This window comes from Taurulus bubalis, assembly GCF_910589615.1.
Source record: "Taurulus bubalis genome assembly, chromosome: 5".
Classification (NCBI taxonomy): domain Eukaryota; kingdom Metazoa; phylum Chordata; class Actinopteri; order Perciformes; family Cottidae; genus Taurulus; species Taurulus bubalis.
In genome coordinates this window covers 25,980,597-25,997,208 of record NC_136593.1, presented here as the reverse complement: position 1 = coordinate 25,997,208, position 16,612 = coordinate 25,980,597, and the positions used below count along the sequence as shown (strand labels likewise).

General features: G+C 42.4%; 2 protein-coding genes across 2 annotated transcripts in view; one reads left to right on the top strand and one right to left on the bottom strand.

Annotated features, from left to right (window-relative positions):
- ppfia4 (PTPRF interacting protein alpha 4) overlaps positions 1 to 7,085 on the top strand; it is a gene marked incomplete at both ends in the record, with an annotated part of 59,548 nt that extends 52,463 nt beyond the window's left edge. The window contains 16 exons of the mRNA XM_079217941.1: positions 196 to 392; positions 1,168 to 1,396; positions 1,492 to 1,527; positions 1,618 to 1,739; positions 1,948 to 2,060; positions 2,154 to 2,235; positions 2,377 to 2,458; positions 2,652 to 2,852; positions 3,338 to 3,400; positions 3,712 to 3,738; positions 4,669 to 4,844; positions 5,021 to 5,118; positions 5,789 to 5,964; positions 6,535 to 6,603; positions 6,693 to 6,879; positions 7,027 to 7,085. Coding sequence (XP_079074067.1) covers positions 196 to 392; positions 1,168 to 1,396; positions 1,492 to 1,527; positions 1,618 to 1,739; positions 1,948 to 2,060; positions 2,154 to 2,235; positions 2,377 to 2,458; positions 2,652 to 2,852; positions 3,338 to 3,400; positions 3,712 to 3,738; positions 4,669 to 4,844; positions 5,021 to 5,118; positions 5,789 to 5,964; positions 6,535 to 6,603; positions 6,693 to 6,879; positions 7,027 to 7,085 — 1,917 coding nt within the window. The remainder of the gene's footprint in view (positions 1 to 195; positions 393 to 1,167; positions 1,397 to 1,491; positions 1,528 to 1,617; positions 1,740 to 1,947; positions 2,061 to 2,153; positions 2,236 to 2,376; positions 2,459 to 2,651; positions 2,853 to 3,337; positions 3,401 to 3,711; positions 3,739 to 4,668; positions 4,845 to 5,020; positions 5,119 to 5,788; positions 5,965 to 6,534; positions 6,604 to 6,692; positions 6,880 to 7,026) is intronic.
- Positions 7,086 to 9,336: 2,251 nt separating this feature from the next.
- Positions 9,337 to 11,595, bottom strand: myog (myogenin). Its single transcript, XM_079217945.1, has 3 exons — positions 11,011 to 11,595; positions 10,248 to 10,344; positions 9,337 to 10,159 (listed from the first exon to the last, which is right to left on the bottom strand). Exons 1-3 carry the CDS (start codon positions 11,542 to 11,544, stop codon positions 10,041 to 10,043), a joined length of 750 nt encoding a protein of 249 aa, XP_079074071.1. The 5' UTR covers positions 11,545 to 11,595; the 3' UTR covers positions 9,337 to 10,040.
- Between the last annotated feature and the right edge of the window lie 5,017 nt (positions 11,596 to 16,612).

Sequence of the window (16,612 nt, the reverse complement as noted above, 5' to 3'; positions counted from 1 at the left end):
CAACAAGTTTCATATTTTATATGTCATCAGAATTAATCCATATATATACATATACATATACATATATATATATATATATATATATATATATATATACACATTCTTCAGGTACATTTATTCCTGATCAATGTATGTTGTATTTAACAAGCTTTAACACTTGTAGAAGGAGTAAACCTGTGTATTTGTTGTGTCCAGGTGTGCGCTGTGTTTGAACAGGACTACCAGTCTCTGCGTGGAAGCGTCAGCCACCTCCTCGGCAGCGACATCGAGGCAGAGTCAGACATGGACGATGACGTTAGCTCAACCCTGCTTTCCCCCAGCGGCCAATCTGACGCTCAGACTCTCGCTCTAATGCTGCAGGAGCAGCTCGACGCTATCAATGAAGAGATAAGGTGACAGAGCACAGGCACATTAGATTACAACACATGACAGTGTCATGATCCCCATGGGGAAACTTGGTCAGTGCAGCAGCGAGAAACTGGGTACAGATAAAAGGAGAACAAAGTGTTCAAGATAATAGAATCAATAATTACAAGAAAAGGGATGTTTTGAAGATACAACAGCAACATAAATGTGCTGCTGCTTCATCTTGTAAATGCAATGCAAGAAGGACTGTGGCCAGACAGGATGTACCACATGTGATACATCCAGTCTTATCTACATGTCATCATCAGAAGATGATGACATGTAGATAAGACTATTTCTTCTTCAGTTCTGTTTCCCACTGGAAGAGGACACTGTTTATTGTCATTTACAGTTAAACAAGGTCCTCTTGTGACACCTCAGAATATGCTCCTGGGCAGGAAATAATAATGCTGATTATGTTGCAGAGGAGCCAGACTCCCTTGAAGAAATACATTTAAATAAATGTTTGTACTACAAATTATATTTTGGCATTTTTTGCCAAGATCATTTGTAAATAGTAAATACACGATTATTTCCCACATTCATTGAATAAAAAGGAAATACGAATACGTCAGATTAGTGGAACAAATGAGTTTCAAACTAGTTGATGTTATTTTGACATTTTATTTATATATACATTCTTTTTAACTCCATATAAGTATGTCATTCATCATTTGTTATGTTATTTGTTGTTAATCATTGATTGAGGGGATGTTCTGTGCTCCAAAAAAACTATACGTATGTGTGCATGTGTTTGTGCAGGATGATCCAGGTGGAGAGAGAGTCAGCAGACCTCCGCTCTGACGAGATTGAGTCTCGCGTGAACAGCGGAAGCATGGACGGACTCAACGTGACGCTTCGACCCCGGGCGCTGCCCACCTCCGCCACGGCCCAGTCCCTAGCATCATCCTCTTCCCCCCCCACCAGTGGCCACTCCACACCTAAACACCACTCACGCAATGCCAGCCACCATCTAGGCATCATGACTCTGGTCAGAGAGCACACGCGTTCCATATTTTATCAGCCGAATGCTCATTGTAAAAAGCTGTAAATGTAAATGTAACTGTTTGTTGTTTTGTTTGATAGCCAAGTGACTTGAGGAAACACCGCAGGAAAGTGGCAGTAAGTTTGCAAACACAACTAAACCTGTTGCTTTCTTCCCCCGGTGCTGACTTTTGTGACGGAACCAAATTACTTTTGTGACTCTTCTAGTCTCCAGTGGAAGTGGACAAAGCTACTATCAAGTGTGAAACATCGCCTCCCTCGTCCCCTCGCAGTTTAGGGCTAGAAACCAATTTTGCGCAGTTCACAGGCAGTCTAGAGGACGGCCGCGGGTAAGCACACACACACACACACACACACACACACACACACACAGAAGTAGCACAGTATGATAGTATGATAGAGGCTGGATATGGATCTGAATCTTTCTCTGTGCTTCACACACACACACAAACAATTGTTTATCTTGCTTATTCATAGTTGACAATAGTGAGATAATGAGTTTAAAGATTTTAGTTGAACATAATTTACTGTTTGCAGCAAGCAGAAGAAAGGCATCAAGTCATCTATTGGCCGATTGTTTGGGAAGAAAGAGAAGGGTCGATTGGAGCAGACTGTAGGCAGAGATGGACAGCCTCTACCCGCCTTAACAGGTACACTGCAGACTAGATACCAGTGTTGCAGACAGTGTGACATTGTTTGTGATTTACAGAGATACAAATCAACACTGTTTTTCTGTTTTCCAGACTTTGAGATGGGCGTTGGTGACACTATGACTCTGGGAAAACTGGGCACACAGGCTGAGAGGGACCGCAGGATGAAGAAAAAGTAAAAGCATACTTTCTGTGTCTGAATTTGTGTTTTTTTTTTTCTCTCATTCTTGTTATTTTAATTTGTTAACTAAGCCTTCTCTCTGATAATCCTCACTTCCCTCTGTTTTTTTCTTTCCATTTTTTATTTGTTTGTTAGACATGAGCTTTTGGAAGACGCTAGGAAAAGAGGCCTGCCATTTGCCAATTGGGACGGCCCAACTGTTGTCTCGTGGCTAGAGGTACTCCCCTTAGTTTACTTATATATCAACCAACCATTAATTTATTTCAGAAAACCTCCCTCTATCTAGCAGTATTTATGTCAGGCTGCTACTACATCTAAAACAATGATATATAAACGATTAAAGCCTGATCTGCAGTCTCCTCCCTTTCTGTCTTGATGGTGACGTTGAATATCTTGATGACTCTCACCAGCTGTGGGTGGGTATGCCAGCGTGGTACGTGGCAGCCTGCCGTGCCAATGTGAAAAGCGGAGCCATCATGTCAGCTCTGTCCGACACAGAGATTCAGAGGGAGATTGGCATCAGCAACCCTTTGCACCGACTCAAGCTCCGCTTGGCCATCCAGGAGATGGTGTCCCTCACTAGCCCGTCTGCACCACTTACCTCCAGAACGGTAAAATAACACAACAAATACACCTTCATGATCACAAATGTGCATACACAAACAGCCAATAAAAAATGAGGACATGCACATAAACAAAGATGTGATCCAAGATGTAAATATGAAGACATTACCCGACATATAAACACTCAAAACCTTCTCCACTGTTAGAATTGACCTTCACTCTGCACCCTTGGTTGATGACTCCTCACTCTTTGATTTGTTTTGTTCTCAGTACGGGTTGACTTTTCCACTTCCATTAATTGCATGGGGCTCTGTTTGAAAACGACACACAAATGTGCCACATATAGCTACAAGCTACCTGCCTGAAATACACTCCCTCCTTGGGCATCACTCAACACAATGTTTGTGTCTGTGTGCCTGTGTGTGCACGGGGGTCGTGTGTGTGAAAAAATACACGAGTGCATTCTTGGGTGTGTTTTTGTGCGTGAATGCGTGCTTTTGTATGCATGTGTGTGTTTTCGTCCTCTGCGCAGTCCTCCGGAAATGTGTGGATGACTCATGAAGAGATGGAGAACCTGGCTTCCTCCACTAAAGCGGTCAGTACCATCTGGGTGCTCCCCTCCCCCACCCCACCACTCACACTGTCCCCACCTTGTCACACATTGTCCCCAGAAGACCCCTTCAAATACATCACACACTAACACATTTTTGCGCTCTTGCTGGTATTTGTATGTGTGTTTCAGATTTAACTGTTTTAACCTGTGAAAGTTCTGTCAATGATTGGAGATTGTATGAGATATATAATATGAGAAGAGTGTTGTGCGTGCATGTGTCTGAATATTCCGTATGTGTAGTTGTTCCCTGTCTCCCTAACCTTGTATATTGTCTCTGCCATGCTGCCACTCAGGATAATGAGGAAGGCAGCTGGGCACAGGTGAGGTTGCTTACATCTTTGTCTGTGGTTTATGACGCTGCGTCTTGATTATATCTGTATTTCTTTACTTAATTTGGACAAAAATTGAGAAAGAACTGACAATTATGATCCGTTTTGTGTTTTGATTATTTGCTTCTAATTTATGTTGTTGTGGTTCTTTATTATATTCTATATATTGTTGTTTTACTATTTGTGGAGCATTAGGAATGCTTTGTTAAGAATTAAAGGTTACAACCTGTAAACTGTTACAACATCAGACAGATTTTTATCTATTTTTGATAGAATGATTTAGTATTATTTAACCAGTTCCATATCTGTGCTGTCAAATGGTTGTGTTTAGAAGAAATTAACTAACTAACTGTCTGCACAGACTGAAACCGAGCCCATGTTCAATTATTCACATATTTGAATAATAGAGGGTGGCCAATTCACCGTCAATAACATGCTATGTACACAGTAATTGGGAAAGTGAACACAGAGGCAGAATATCTGGCACCAAAAAATGTTCTATAAAGAACAAAATCAACCGTTTTTTTTATGTTTTTCACAGTGCCTATTTTGCCTTGTCTTAGCATGGAGAGCAGAGGTGTATGTAATACAATGAATGATGGCCCAGTAAGCAATGATAGTGCAGAATAACTGGGACCTGGACCTGGAACATATAAATTTAAAGCAGCCATTTGTAATGTTATTAGCAACACCTGTGTTTTCACTGTCAAGATGTCTATTGTGAAAAACATTTATTTGGACCCGCAGTGGATCTGAACACTTGTGTTACTCAATATATATGCCATCAATTTGAGAATCATTTTATAATGATTTTCATTTAGATTTTCCAAGTACACATACAGTATATCATTTTCAAACAAAGAGCAGTTTCTCTCTCTTTTTCTGTTGCACAAATTAGTAACAGTATGTCTCTCCATGTAGACTCTGGCGTATGGTGATATGAATCATGAGTGGATAGGGAACGAGTGGCTGCCCAGCCTCGGCCTGCCTCAGTACCGCTCATACTTCATGGAGTGTCTGGTAGACGCACGCATGCTGGACCACCTGACCAAAAAGGACCTGAGGAGCCACCTCAAGATGGTGGACAGCTTCCATAGGTCTGCAGCTATAGCGCAATCATCTTATCTGCTGTTTGATCAGCCTCCCCCTTCATCAGATAACTGGACACACAGCAGTGGAGATGAGAAGCCTGATGATTATGTGCTTTTCTATGTTTGTGTTTGTTCCATCATGATTGTGTGTGTGTGTGTGTGTGTGTGTGTGTGTGTACCAGGGCTAGTCTGCAGTACGGGATTATGTGCTTGAAGAGACTCAATTATGACAGGAAAGACCTGGAGCGCCGGAGAGAGGACAGCCAACACGAAATGAAAGGTACACTTTACACACACCCTGATACACACACAGTGACAAACACAAAAATAAAGCATGCATGCGCGCACGCATACACACACACACACACACACACACACACACACACACACACACACACACACACACCAGAGTACCACCTTGTGGTTTTGCCTGATATTGTCAATTGGGTCTGAGCGTTGAAACAGCTGCCCCTTGGACTGTCAGAACGCCAGCTGAAGCAGACCTACAATCTTATGATTCAAGGCTCCACATACCAAGAGTAGTCCCACGCACGCACGCACACACGCACACACACACACACACACACACACACAAACACACACTTAGATCTAGCCAGCCCTCTCGCCCTTTTGACCTTAAGTTCTGCACATGAACTTGACTCAGCTGTCATGTCAAATCAGAGTCCTGTCCTGTTTACGCACACACGCACACACACCGCCTGTTCCAACTTGGAAAGCTGTCCGACAGCTGTTTAGAATGAACAAAGGGAGTGTGCCAGCGAGTTGACACTATGTAGACATGCTCATTATTTCTTTATCTCTCTCTCTCTCGCTTCCTAGCTCTTTTACGCTAAATCAAGTTGCTCTTATTTGCTGGTAATGACATGTGCTGACACTATATGACACAATGCTACAGTACCTTGAGCCTGAGCCACTTTCTCTTACATTAGATGTGTTGGTGTGGACCAATGAGCAGGTGATCCACTGGGTCCTGTCCATTGGTTTGAGGGAATATAGCAGCAACCTACTGGAGAGCGGTGTCCACGGAGCGCTCATCTCTCTGGACGAGACCTTCGACTACAGCAGCCTCGCGCTCATCCTGCAGATCCCTATGCAGAATACACAGGTGGTTAAAGAGGAAAACACAACGATTTGCACTCATGAAAGGATTGAACTGATGTGAATAGGAGAAATATATCAATTGTTGTATGAGCAGATTTTTTAGATGTTTGGTTTGTTCCCATTGTAAGCACATGACAGGTCTTTTGGCCTTTCCTCAAACAGCATTTTCCAAAAGTCACAGTTGTTTTATGAGATTAGTTGATATAGTTGTTTGCCACTTTGTAGTTTCTGTGCAGTCAGCATTTCCTTCTACTCCAGGCCACATGCTGCCAACATTTACTTCTGCCTCAGATTCTGTATCAGTTGTTCTTCAATCAAAATCCTCTGTTGTTCTCACTCAGAATTCACTTGAAAATAGTTCCCAGTCACAGGCTTCAGAACAGATTTACATGCCCACAGCTTCATATTCACAGGTGAACCAAAATAATGACAATTACTCCTGTTAATTAGAGGTATTTTAAGAGCTTTTGTTGACATATTGCCATCCGCTCTCATCCGTTTATTTCTGATCCAGGTTTTTTTTAACACACAGCTTCACACCTGCTCACAGAGGTTGTATGTGCTTTTTTTGCAGGCCCGGCAGGTCATGGAGAGGGAGTTCAACAACATATTAGCCCTGGGGACCGACCGCCGACTAGAGGAGGTGACCATTCAAGCTGCTGCGTTGATCAAATACATGTAAAAAAAAAAGGGCCGATTGTCTGAGCGTTTTTCTCATCCCTGTCCTAGCAGAGTGGGGATGACAAGTCTTTTCGGAGATCTCCATCGTGGCGAAAGAGGTTTCGGGCACGCGAGGGAGGGGTGGGGCTAGGCATGATGGCGGGCTCCATGGAAACGCTGCCTGCCGGTTTCCGCATGCCCTCCATGTCCATGCCGCCCTCTGTGAGTTTGATGGCCAAGAAGCAGCTCCAGCCTGAAGGTGTGTTACAACACTAACTCCTCTCGCCCATGTATTATTTTGTGTGTTTCTACGTGCCGCTCTCTGCTCATCCTGACTGACTAACACGCATGTCGTGTCTTCTCTGTCCTGCTGCGCTGAAACCCCTGTGTGTCGCGTCCGCTCAAGCTCCTCCCCCGGCGACCCCGAGACTCGATCCCTCGGCCGTGCGGACCTATTCATGCTAACTTCTCTCTGCTTACTAACGGGAGCGCTAATGCTAACAGGTGAGCGAACAAATCACGAGCTGAAACTGCTGAACTGACAAGCGCCTTTAACCAGCATTGCCCAGCTGTGTGGCATGAGGTAGGAATGTGGTACTAACTTTACAGCACCAAGCGAATATATGGCAGATAAACAGTGTGTGTTTTATTATCTTCTTCTTGGAATCATTCATTTTACACCGCAGCATTGTGTACAGCCTTATTTATATGATTGTACAGGATATAGTTCTGCTTAAGGTCTGTACACGATAATACTGTATAATCGCTCAGTCCTAGTTTTTGGTTCATTAAATCCACTATAAATCAATAGGTGCAGAGTGGTTTAATTTGAAGATATGTATTTTTTCCACCAATTTCACTTAGACATCTGCTTGTATTGCACGCAAACTTTGTTCAAAGTCTTTCGCTTACCTCCCCTTCTGACGTTCCTTGACATTTTTCTCTCTTACAGTGCATTCTCATTACCCATACGGACACATGCTTGCGGCCTTTTGAGAGTGATATGCCAAATCTGGAGACGGTCCTGGGTTCCATGGGGAGGGGTCTTCCCCCCTTTTGTTGCCCGGCCTCACCTCCCATCTTTCACCTCTCACATCTCCTTCGGACACGTGCAATACAGAGGCCATCTCTGACCTTTGAACTTTTGAGAGTGCTCATTGGCTGCGCTCGCTGCTGTAAAGGAGACTCATCCCTGTCTCTCCCAGTTTACCCCAGTGCTCCCAGTAGCCTTGTTGTTGTGGTGTTGTGCTCCTGCTTCCCCCTTGTGGGTTCTTGTCTGATTCTAATCTCCCAACATGGCCAAGTCCAAACCAATCTTCCAGTGTCATCACGTCCTCGGCAACACAAAAGTCCGTCGGTGTAAGAAAAGATTTATAGGGATGGTGAGACGTTGTTGATTTGGATTTGGGAATGATGAATACTTGTATAAATGGCAGATCCCACTGCACATTTCCCCTCTACCGGTTATGCAAGGTATTACTCATTTATCGTCTCTGTACATAAAATGGATGACTTATGTTTTTTATAGAAATATTATATGTGTATATATATATATATATCTATATATATATATATATATAGATATATATATATATATATATATATATTATATTCGATATATATATATATATATATATATATATTTGAAATATATATGGAAAATAATATATCATTGCTGTATGAAACCCAATGCCCTGTATTTGATAGTGACTGTTCTCTCTTTCTCTTTCTTTCTCTTTCTCTTTCTCTCTGTGTCGGACCTTTGTGTGTCTTTTGCTGTATGCTGTAAGTGTGTGAATCGTTAGTGGGAGGGTCTCACTAAGGAAGGGGTGTGTTTCTACAAGGACTCTTCACAGGTTCATGGGTCCAATTTCAGACTTCTCTCTTTGCCTCTTCTCCTGTTCTTTCATTTTCCCTCCTCATCATTTGACACTATGTAGCTGTTACCTCTCCTCTTTTCGCCTCTCTAGCCTTCAGTATGACACTATGTAGCCTAGAATAGAGAGAATCCTTTAATATGAAGTGTGTGTGTGTGTGTGTGTGTGTGTGTGTGTGTGTGTGTGTGTGTGTGTGTGTGTGTGTGTGTGTGTGTGTGTGTGCGTGTGTGTGTGTGTGTGTGCAAATGAGTCTTCTTGAGATGTGTGGAGAAATTGTGTGGGAAAGGCCAATAACAGCCGTGTGACCATGACTTTTCTCTGTGGACGGGTAGTGTGAACACTGTAGCTCCTCTCTGTTGAATCCTTACTTTCTCTCAAATCAAACTGTAAACTGCTGCTCAACATCAGCCAATGATAAACACAATAACTGCTCAATGTGACGGACTCTTCTAATCCTGTCCTGTCACCTCCCATTTAGTTGCAATGGAGACGTGCCAGCGAGTAGTCAGTGCTCGTGCCTGACCAACTCCTCATCCAATGAGAACACAGCATATGAACCAGTAAAGTGATGGATGGGTGTTTTTTTTATTTTAGAGTTTTTCCAAGGTGTCTAAAAGGTGTAATGTGCTATGTGGCAGCTATGAGTACTGTGTCTTTATTCCAGGTGTGAAACAATGCTGACAAATCAAGATTTTATTATTTGGCTATTTAAAAAAAGTTAATTGTATTTATGACACTATAGACATAAGTAAAGCTGTTTTTTAAAGATTTTGGATGTTGTTTTCTTTTTTTAGGCTATCGCAGTCAAAGTATCTCATTAAGGACGATGACAAACAATGTATTGGAAATGGTCTTTATTGAAAGATTTGGACAGAAAATATCACTTTTCAGAACATCTACAAATACACAACAATCTTACTTATAAAAGTCAAAAATAAGTTAGCAAAAAATAAAAAATAAAATGGCAAAACCACTGTAGAAAAAGGGAACATACAGTATTTACATCGCTAGCATTCATAACCAGTTTAAATTAAGCAGATCTTGGTCAAAACTGCCATGGTACATATTGGCCCCACAAATTAACACACACAAAGATCAGGGAAAGGTTTTGAAAAGAGGTCAACTTAAATTAGGTAAGGAGAAAACCAGGCTTTATCATTCTTTTTTGGTTCTATCAGACAGAAGGCAAACCAAACAGACATCCATACTAGTAACTATGTGTTATGTTCATGCAGTAAAGTCCTTGAATCTCTACTTCAACTATGCTCCTGTGGCTCTGACAGACTGGTCTGGACCGAGGATAAGGCAGGAAATAAAGGGAATAAGGCCTCATTGTGAACAGGAGGAATTCAGTTTGGCTAACAGACTCATTGATCAGCAGAGTTACAATTAAAATACTATTTAAACATTTTAGCATAAGACACTCAGATCAGTAGAACTGAAAAATAAATTAGATTGGACCGGTTATCAACCTGCTTTGCCAATTGTCATTCTCGTTTTTGTCTGTGGTTCTATGCATCTATGGATCCGGGGTGTGGAGGCTCTATTTGGAAATGTCCACAGGAAAGGCTGCAGGTCCGCCTGCAGCACTGATGCCATCCACGATGGAGGCCAGGGCACGCATGTTCCCCTGCTCTGGAGACTCAGCAGCACTCAGGAGATCTGCAAAGACACCAAGCAACATTAACTGAGTGAGGGTACACAGATTTGCTTGTGCTGTCCAATAAAACTGTGTGTGAACTGTACTCACCCTCGCTGCTGTAGCTCTGTGCGCACTGCTCTGGAGTGCTGCTCCACTCTGGGCTGCTGCAGCAGGTGCTGCCTGAACTGGGCTCGCTTGACGACACCTGTTACCGTGGAGATACACATGCAGAAGTTGCTGTCAGTCACTCCGGTTATGACACGTCATACCCCGCCCCGCACAAAGACACAGCGCATACACACACCACCATCACTAATGCATCCTCTAACAGTCCTCCGAGGGAAATGAACATGATGAACAGCATCTTAAAAGAGCAAGATTTTTCGTATCCAAAAACACAGCCAAATAATCATTCTCGGATTGATATATTTTGGCACCTGTCTCATCAGTTTGTCATCACTATCTCTTTAAACCTTCAAGTACGCAAAGCTTTCTGTAGTCTGACACGTTACAACTGAACACTGGATTATAATCTTTTAAAACCTCTTTAAATAACCCCAAGAAAACAACAGAAAGTGTATCTGTTCGTTCTATGCCTAAATATATAGATGGATACATCACCTCCAACATCAAAACTTAGCCACACGGATCAATTGTGAAGCATGCATGACTGTGTATCAGTTCATCAAAGTTGCACATTGTCAAGAACATTTTAACTTTGACACAATGTTTGCCTTGTCGTCTTTCTCTACTTTCATTTCATCTTTGTCAAAACATCTTCAACCTCTTTATGTTTTTTCCCTTGTCTGTTATTCTCAGTCATGAATATGTGACCTTCTGCTTTTAATCATTCCTCCTCTGTCCTACTCACTCTGGGTTGGGCCGTGCTGGGTCGGTAGTGCAGTCCCTGCTGTCCCGTCTCGGTGTCCTGCTGGTTGAGGGAAGACACCAGGGCCTGCAGCCTTTCGATATACTGGATGGCACTCCGCAAGATCTCAACCTTGGGCAGTCTCTGGTTAGGATTCATCAGGGTGCTCCTCTTCAGAGCATCAAAGGCCTCGTTCACCTTCTTCAGACGCCTCTTTTCCCTCATTGTGGCCGCTCTCCGGCGGTCCATGGTAACCGTCTTTCTTTTGCACACCTTACAGGCCCAGGGCAGGCACTGACCCGGACAGTGGGGCTCGGAGTGAGGTGACATGCTGGACGGAGAGGCTTTGTCCTCTGTTCCTGTCAACCCAACTCCAACACCCCCAGACAGACTCCCACACAAGCCCATCATGGAGTTCCTATCCTGGTAGGTGGATTGGTCGTATCCCCCAGGCAGGCGAGAGGGGAAGTAGCTGTCCCCTCCCTCGTAGAAGCGCTGGTCAGGGAAGAAGTAAGGGTTGGTCTCAAAAAGCTCCATACTGCACAACGCTGTGGTCTGAAGGGGACAAAGATTCCTGTTTCCCCTGGAACTGCTCTACTGTATGTGATGTTCGGCCTTGCGCCTGGACCGTGTGTGTCGGAGTGTACGTACGTGTGCCTGTCTTCGTCCCCAATGTTTGTGATGAGTGGAAGACGTGTGGAGAACAACTGGTGTGGAGCAACTGTAGGCTGGCATTTAAACCCCTCTGCCTGCTGCAGGATCACAGGGTTAAATTTAGCACGAGCCCCCAGAAACCTGACACGACGTTTAGCTGTTGCTGCACATCTACACTTCACATCTCTGTTGGGCCCTGCTCTCGAGGGTGTGTGTGTGTGTGTGTGTGTGTGTGTGTGTGTGTGTGTGTGTGTGTGTGTGTGTGTGTGTGTGTGTGTGTGTGTGTGTGTATTTGCCCTTGTGTTGGTTTGTGTGTCTTAAGAGCCAGGATATGATCAAGTTGCTGTGGAAATACTAGTTATACCTTGGATCAAAGATGTCTGTCTAAATGAGCTAATCCCAGACTTGCGCCTCCCTCCATGACACCATACATAAAGGGAGTGGAGGATGGGGCAGTAGTGACAGTCTGGAGACAGCTGTCACTTCTAGAAAGAACCAATGACAAGTAAATGATTCCTAGTTCTGGATGGGAAGGAAATGAGGCCAGAGATTGTTGTTTACTTAAAACTAGGTCACACATTTGCACTCTGTTGTGACTGAGAGTTCAGCGTGATCAACTAGGTCGATACTAAATATGTAAAAGCTTCAGTGGCATAGACGCTCATGCCATTGCTGGGTCTTGGTTTTATGTAACCACATTCATATCTACTGACTTTCAAAAAGTATTCCACAGGCTGATGCAAATTACCTTCTGAGCTGTCGTGGACTAAAGTCAGACAGGCTTGTGCAGGACTGGACAGAGTATATTACAGTAAGTCGAGAACCAAGTTGACAGTGGCTTCTGTTATTCTCAGAGATCGAGGAACAACGATCAGATGAACATGCAGAGGTATGGCCTTCTTCGTTGTCCTGACCTCTTCCAGTAAGTCGCCACCAGGTGTTAATCTTTTCAGGACATGTCTCACCTAACAGCTCACCAGCTAATTCAGATTGGCTTCCACTAACAAACAGCCAAAACACACACATTTCTGTCAGCAGAGAAGTGGCCTGGAATGACTGTCATAGTGTAAGATGTGTTAGATTCCTGTGTGGTACTACTATAGGTTTATCACAGCAATACACATACCTGACAGAACAGGGAGATCTGTTTTGTGGCCACACTATATAATTTCTTGCCAGTGATACATCAATTCAAGTCTGATACCTCCTTCTCTCTAACAGAGACTTTAAAATGCTAAACACAGTCTTGAAAATAAGTTTATATTCACTCTTCACGAAACATTTTTCTCATAATTTTGGGCGGCTGTAACTCATGGGGAGCGAAACCACAAGGTAGCCGGTTGAATCCCTGGTCTCCCCATAGTTTGCATGTCTCAGTGTCCTTGAGCAAGACACTGAACCCCCAGTTGCTCCCCGGGTGTTTCACAGCAGCCCACTGCTTCTTAATTACCAAGGATGGGTCAAATGCAGAGAATTGTTTCCCCACTGTGGGAATAATAAACGATTAAAAATCAAATATTAATAAATAATGAGAATACATCATTCTTTAAATGGAGGTGTGTTTTTTGTCTTGCATCCCTCAACTGTGGGGCCCCAAAGACAACAGAGACAACCAAAAAGATAATTCATTTCAGTCTAAAATAACAGTAATGTTTCATAGATATCAAAGACATTGAGACGGGATAAAATAATGTTCAATGATTCAAATGGAGAGTAAGAAAAAATATGAAGCTATAAAGGTTATGTTTCATTTAACGTCCAATCAGTTGATGAAATGAATTAAAACCTGATTTATCCAACTCTTCTGTAATGTAGCTAATTTCCAATCTTTTCGCCAAACTTGTATTACACTTTTAGAGACTTGGTAAATGCCTTTACCAAGCCTTTAAGCTTGCTACCGACCTATAGCTTTTCTCGTAAAAACTACCAGTGCCGATAATAATAATTGCTGTGGCATCACTAAACTCTTGTTACAGTAGCTTAACCATTTTAGTTTGCAAACAAAGCAGTTTTTTGGCGAAAGCAATGTCATTTTAAATTAACCTGAAAGTCATTTGGGTAGGAAGTATTTGTTACTCATTATTTGGATCTGATCAGGCTCTAAGAGCTCGATAGTTATTCCTATACCATTTCATCGTTTACAGTACAGTGCTCCGTTTTTTTGTTTAGTAAGACAAAGTTTGAATAATAGTGTCTTTTACTGTTTATTCGAACAGGTATTTACAAAAAAGTCACTACATTTCTCTATTCAATATTCTCTCCTTAAATTTGATCTATTGTTATTCCATTTTGTACTTATAAATACCTAGCCTAGTATTTCACTTATTCTTTATTCTCAAATCGTAGGATATTAACAATGAAGTTAAATTCATTCCACACACAAAAAGGAAGTTCCATCAGGGAAAGCATCCCTCTCAATGTCATTTTTGCAGACACAAGAACCCTTTGGGAGGCCCGGCAGCGGTCTGGCAGGACTGGGTGGTGGTTCGTGGACTAGTCCCGTGCTTTGGGCTCGGGTTTGGGGTTGAGGCAGAGTACAGATTGCAGAGTCGAGGCTTGGCGCAGGGCTGCGGTGGGCTGTCAGGTTAGTCTGTGATGGATAGTCACTGATGGTGGAGTGAGCACAAAGACGCCTGTGTTGCTCTCAGGGTTACAGCAGGGAGGGGGGTCTGCAGTGTGTCAGAGTCACTCATAACCCTCTGTCATCGTAACCCATTGTCAGCAGAACCAGAGATCTTGTTTTGTGTGTTTTGTAGTGGTTTCAGGCACACACTTGTTTGAGGAACAAGTCACCTCTCAGCATTTTGAAGTGAACACTTGAGAAATAGTAAACTAGAGATTCAGAATTTATTGTTTGTAGATACTGTACCTTTTTATCTTCCACCCTGAACTCAATGAAGTGATAATTAGGAGTTTAACTACAGTTTATCTATATTTACCTTTTTGAGACTGGTACTTTATACATGAGCTCTTTGCACATCATTTACATGTAAGAGGTAACATACGATAAAATATATTCATATAGTTATGATCATATTTCATTTGATTTTAAAGAAAGCAAGAAAAGAGTTGCTGTAAGGCTGATGGAAACAGAGATACCTGTAATGTAAAGCAGTAGAAGCCAAATTATTTATACTAAAAAAAGTATTTAAATTCAAAATCCACAATTCATGTGTATGCAAGTGTATATGCCTTGTGTGTGTGTGTGTGTGTGTGTGTGTGTGTGTGTGTGTGTGTGTGTGTGTGTGTGTGTGTGTGTGTGTGTGTGTGCGTGCGTGTGCGTGTGCAGGGATTGCCCTGTCACTGGCAACACTGTTCCACTTCTCCTCAGTGACAAGCAGCAGCACATTGTGGGACAGCTGAGCAAGAGGGAGGAGGGGAGGGATCAGTCCTCCTCACCCCAGGTTAGCCTCAAGATCATCACTGACCTGAAGAACTGTCATCTGAGCGCAGTTGGGAAATCTCAGATATGTAAGAGGAGAATAACATAACAAGAGTGGAGCAGTGTTGATTAAAGGGGGATAAACAAGGACCTCTATCCAGTGAAATACAATATGATACACAATAACCAGTGACCAATATGTTTCCATGATATAACTAGATGATGTTGTGCAATTTATAGTGAAAACCGAGACAATGTTTGTGATTGAGTTGCTATAATTGCTGGGAGAGCTGACAGAGATTTATTTAAATCAACGTAAATATGAATTATTCATCTAAAATCTAATTAATTATATATGTTTTAATTGTATGCTTTGACTAAATACAAATTTGACATTTTCTGTGTTCAGTAGTATTTTCCTGGTAAGAACTACTAAGAACTATAAGAAAAGGACAATTATTTGGAATTCATTAATTGGAAGTATACTAATTGAACACTACGTTTTTCCTAAAATTAAAACCAAAACATAGTCCTTCCCAGGCTCCTTTCCAATTCATTGTAACAAATTAAAGTTAATTTTGGTAACTTTTTTATTATCATTTTGTCTTAAAGACCCATTTTCATAGAACTTTAAATAGTTCCTTAATATATAATGCAATTAATTGACATCATTAAAGTTTCTGTCAACATACAAACCTGGTCTCACCCTCTATATCCATACTAAAACAGTGGGCACATTTAAATATATGGTGAACATGGTTGTGGTAGGTGCAACAAAAACATGCACACATATTTTAAAGAATGTACAATTAAGGAAGGGAAATGTGTCTATTTCTGTATTTAAACTGGATCGCTTTGTATTACTACTGGTATGCATTGTTCTGGTGGAAGTCTGGACTCATGCGACAATGATCTCGACTGGTTAAGTGCCTTCCAGAGGGGACATGGTCACCATAGTGACAGCAACAGAGACTGTATTTATACAGTCGCCATGATAACTGCATGTCCATGCCCTTTGATAACTGTTTTTCATTTTATACAGTTGGTGAAATATGACAAGGCAGTGTACGCCTGCCAAATCAATACACCATGATAGCAAATCAATCACCCGACGACTCTGAGGTGATTGAATGGGAGCAGTCTGAGCTAATTACTACTCTCCTATGCCCCATGCACTAATTCTGTGAGTAATTAACCTTACATAAGTTCAGTGCTGTGATGTTTGACTGATGCCTGAAGGTGATGTGACACTACTATGACCCATCATCGGGAGAATACTCCCATTCACTGCAATTCAGAATGAAGTGCCCACACCTGTGTTTTCACAGGGCTCTGGAGGTCTGGAGAAAGCTTTTTAAGTCAGGGGGGAAACAGTAGTTCTGTAGCCCAGCCATGCTGCTGCTCACTGGGGCTTTTATCGCAGGGTAATCCCCTACAACAAACAGAATTGCCGGCATGTGCATATGCAGCTGTCGCAGTCTTAGTGCAAGTGGTGTCATGTTAAATCACAGGAATGGACTGAGCCCCTGAGCCATCCACTGCCCTTCCCTGTACTGGCATCCCAGTGCA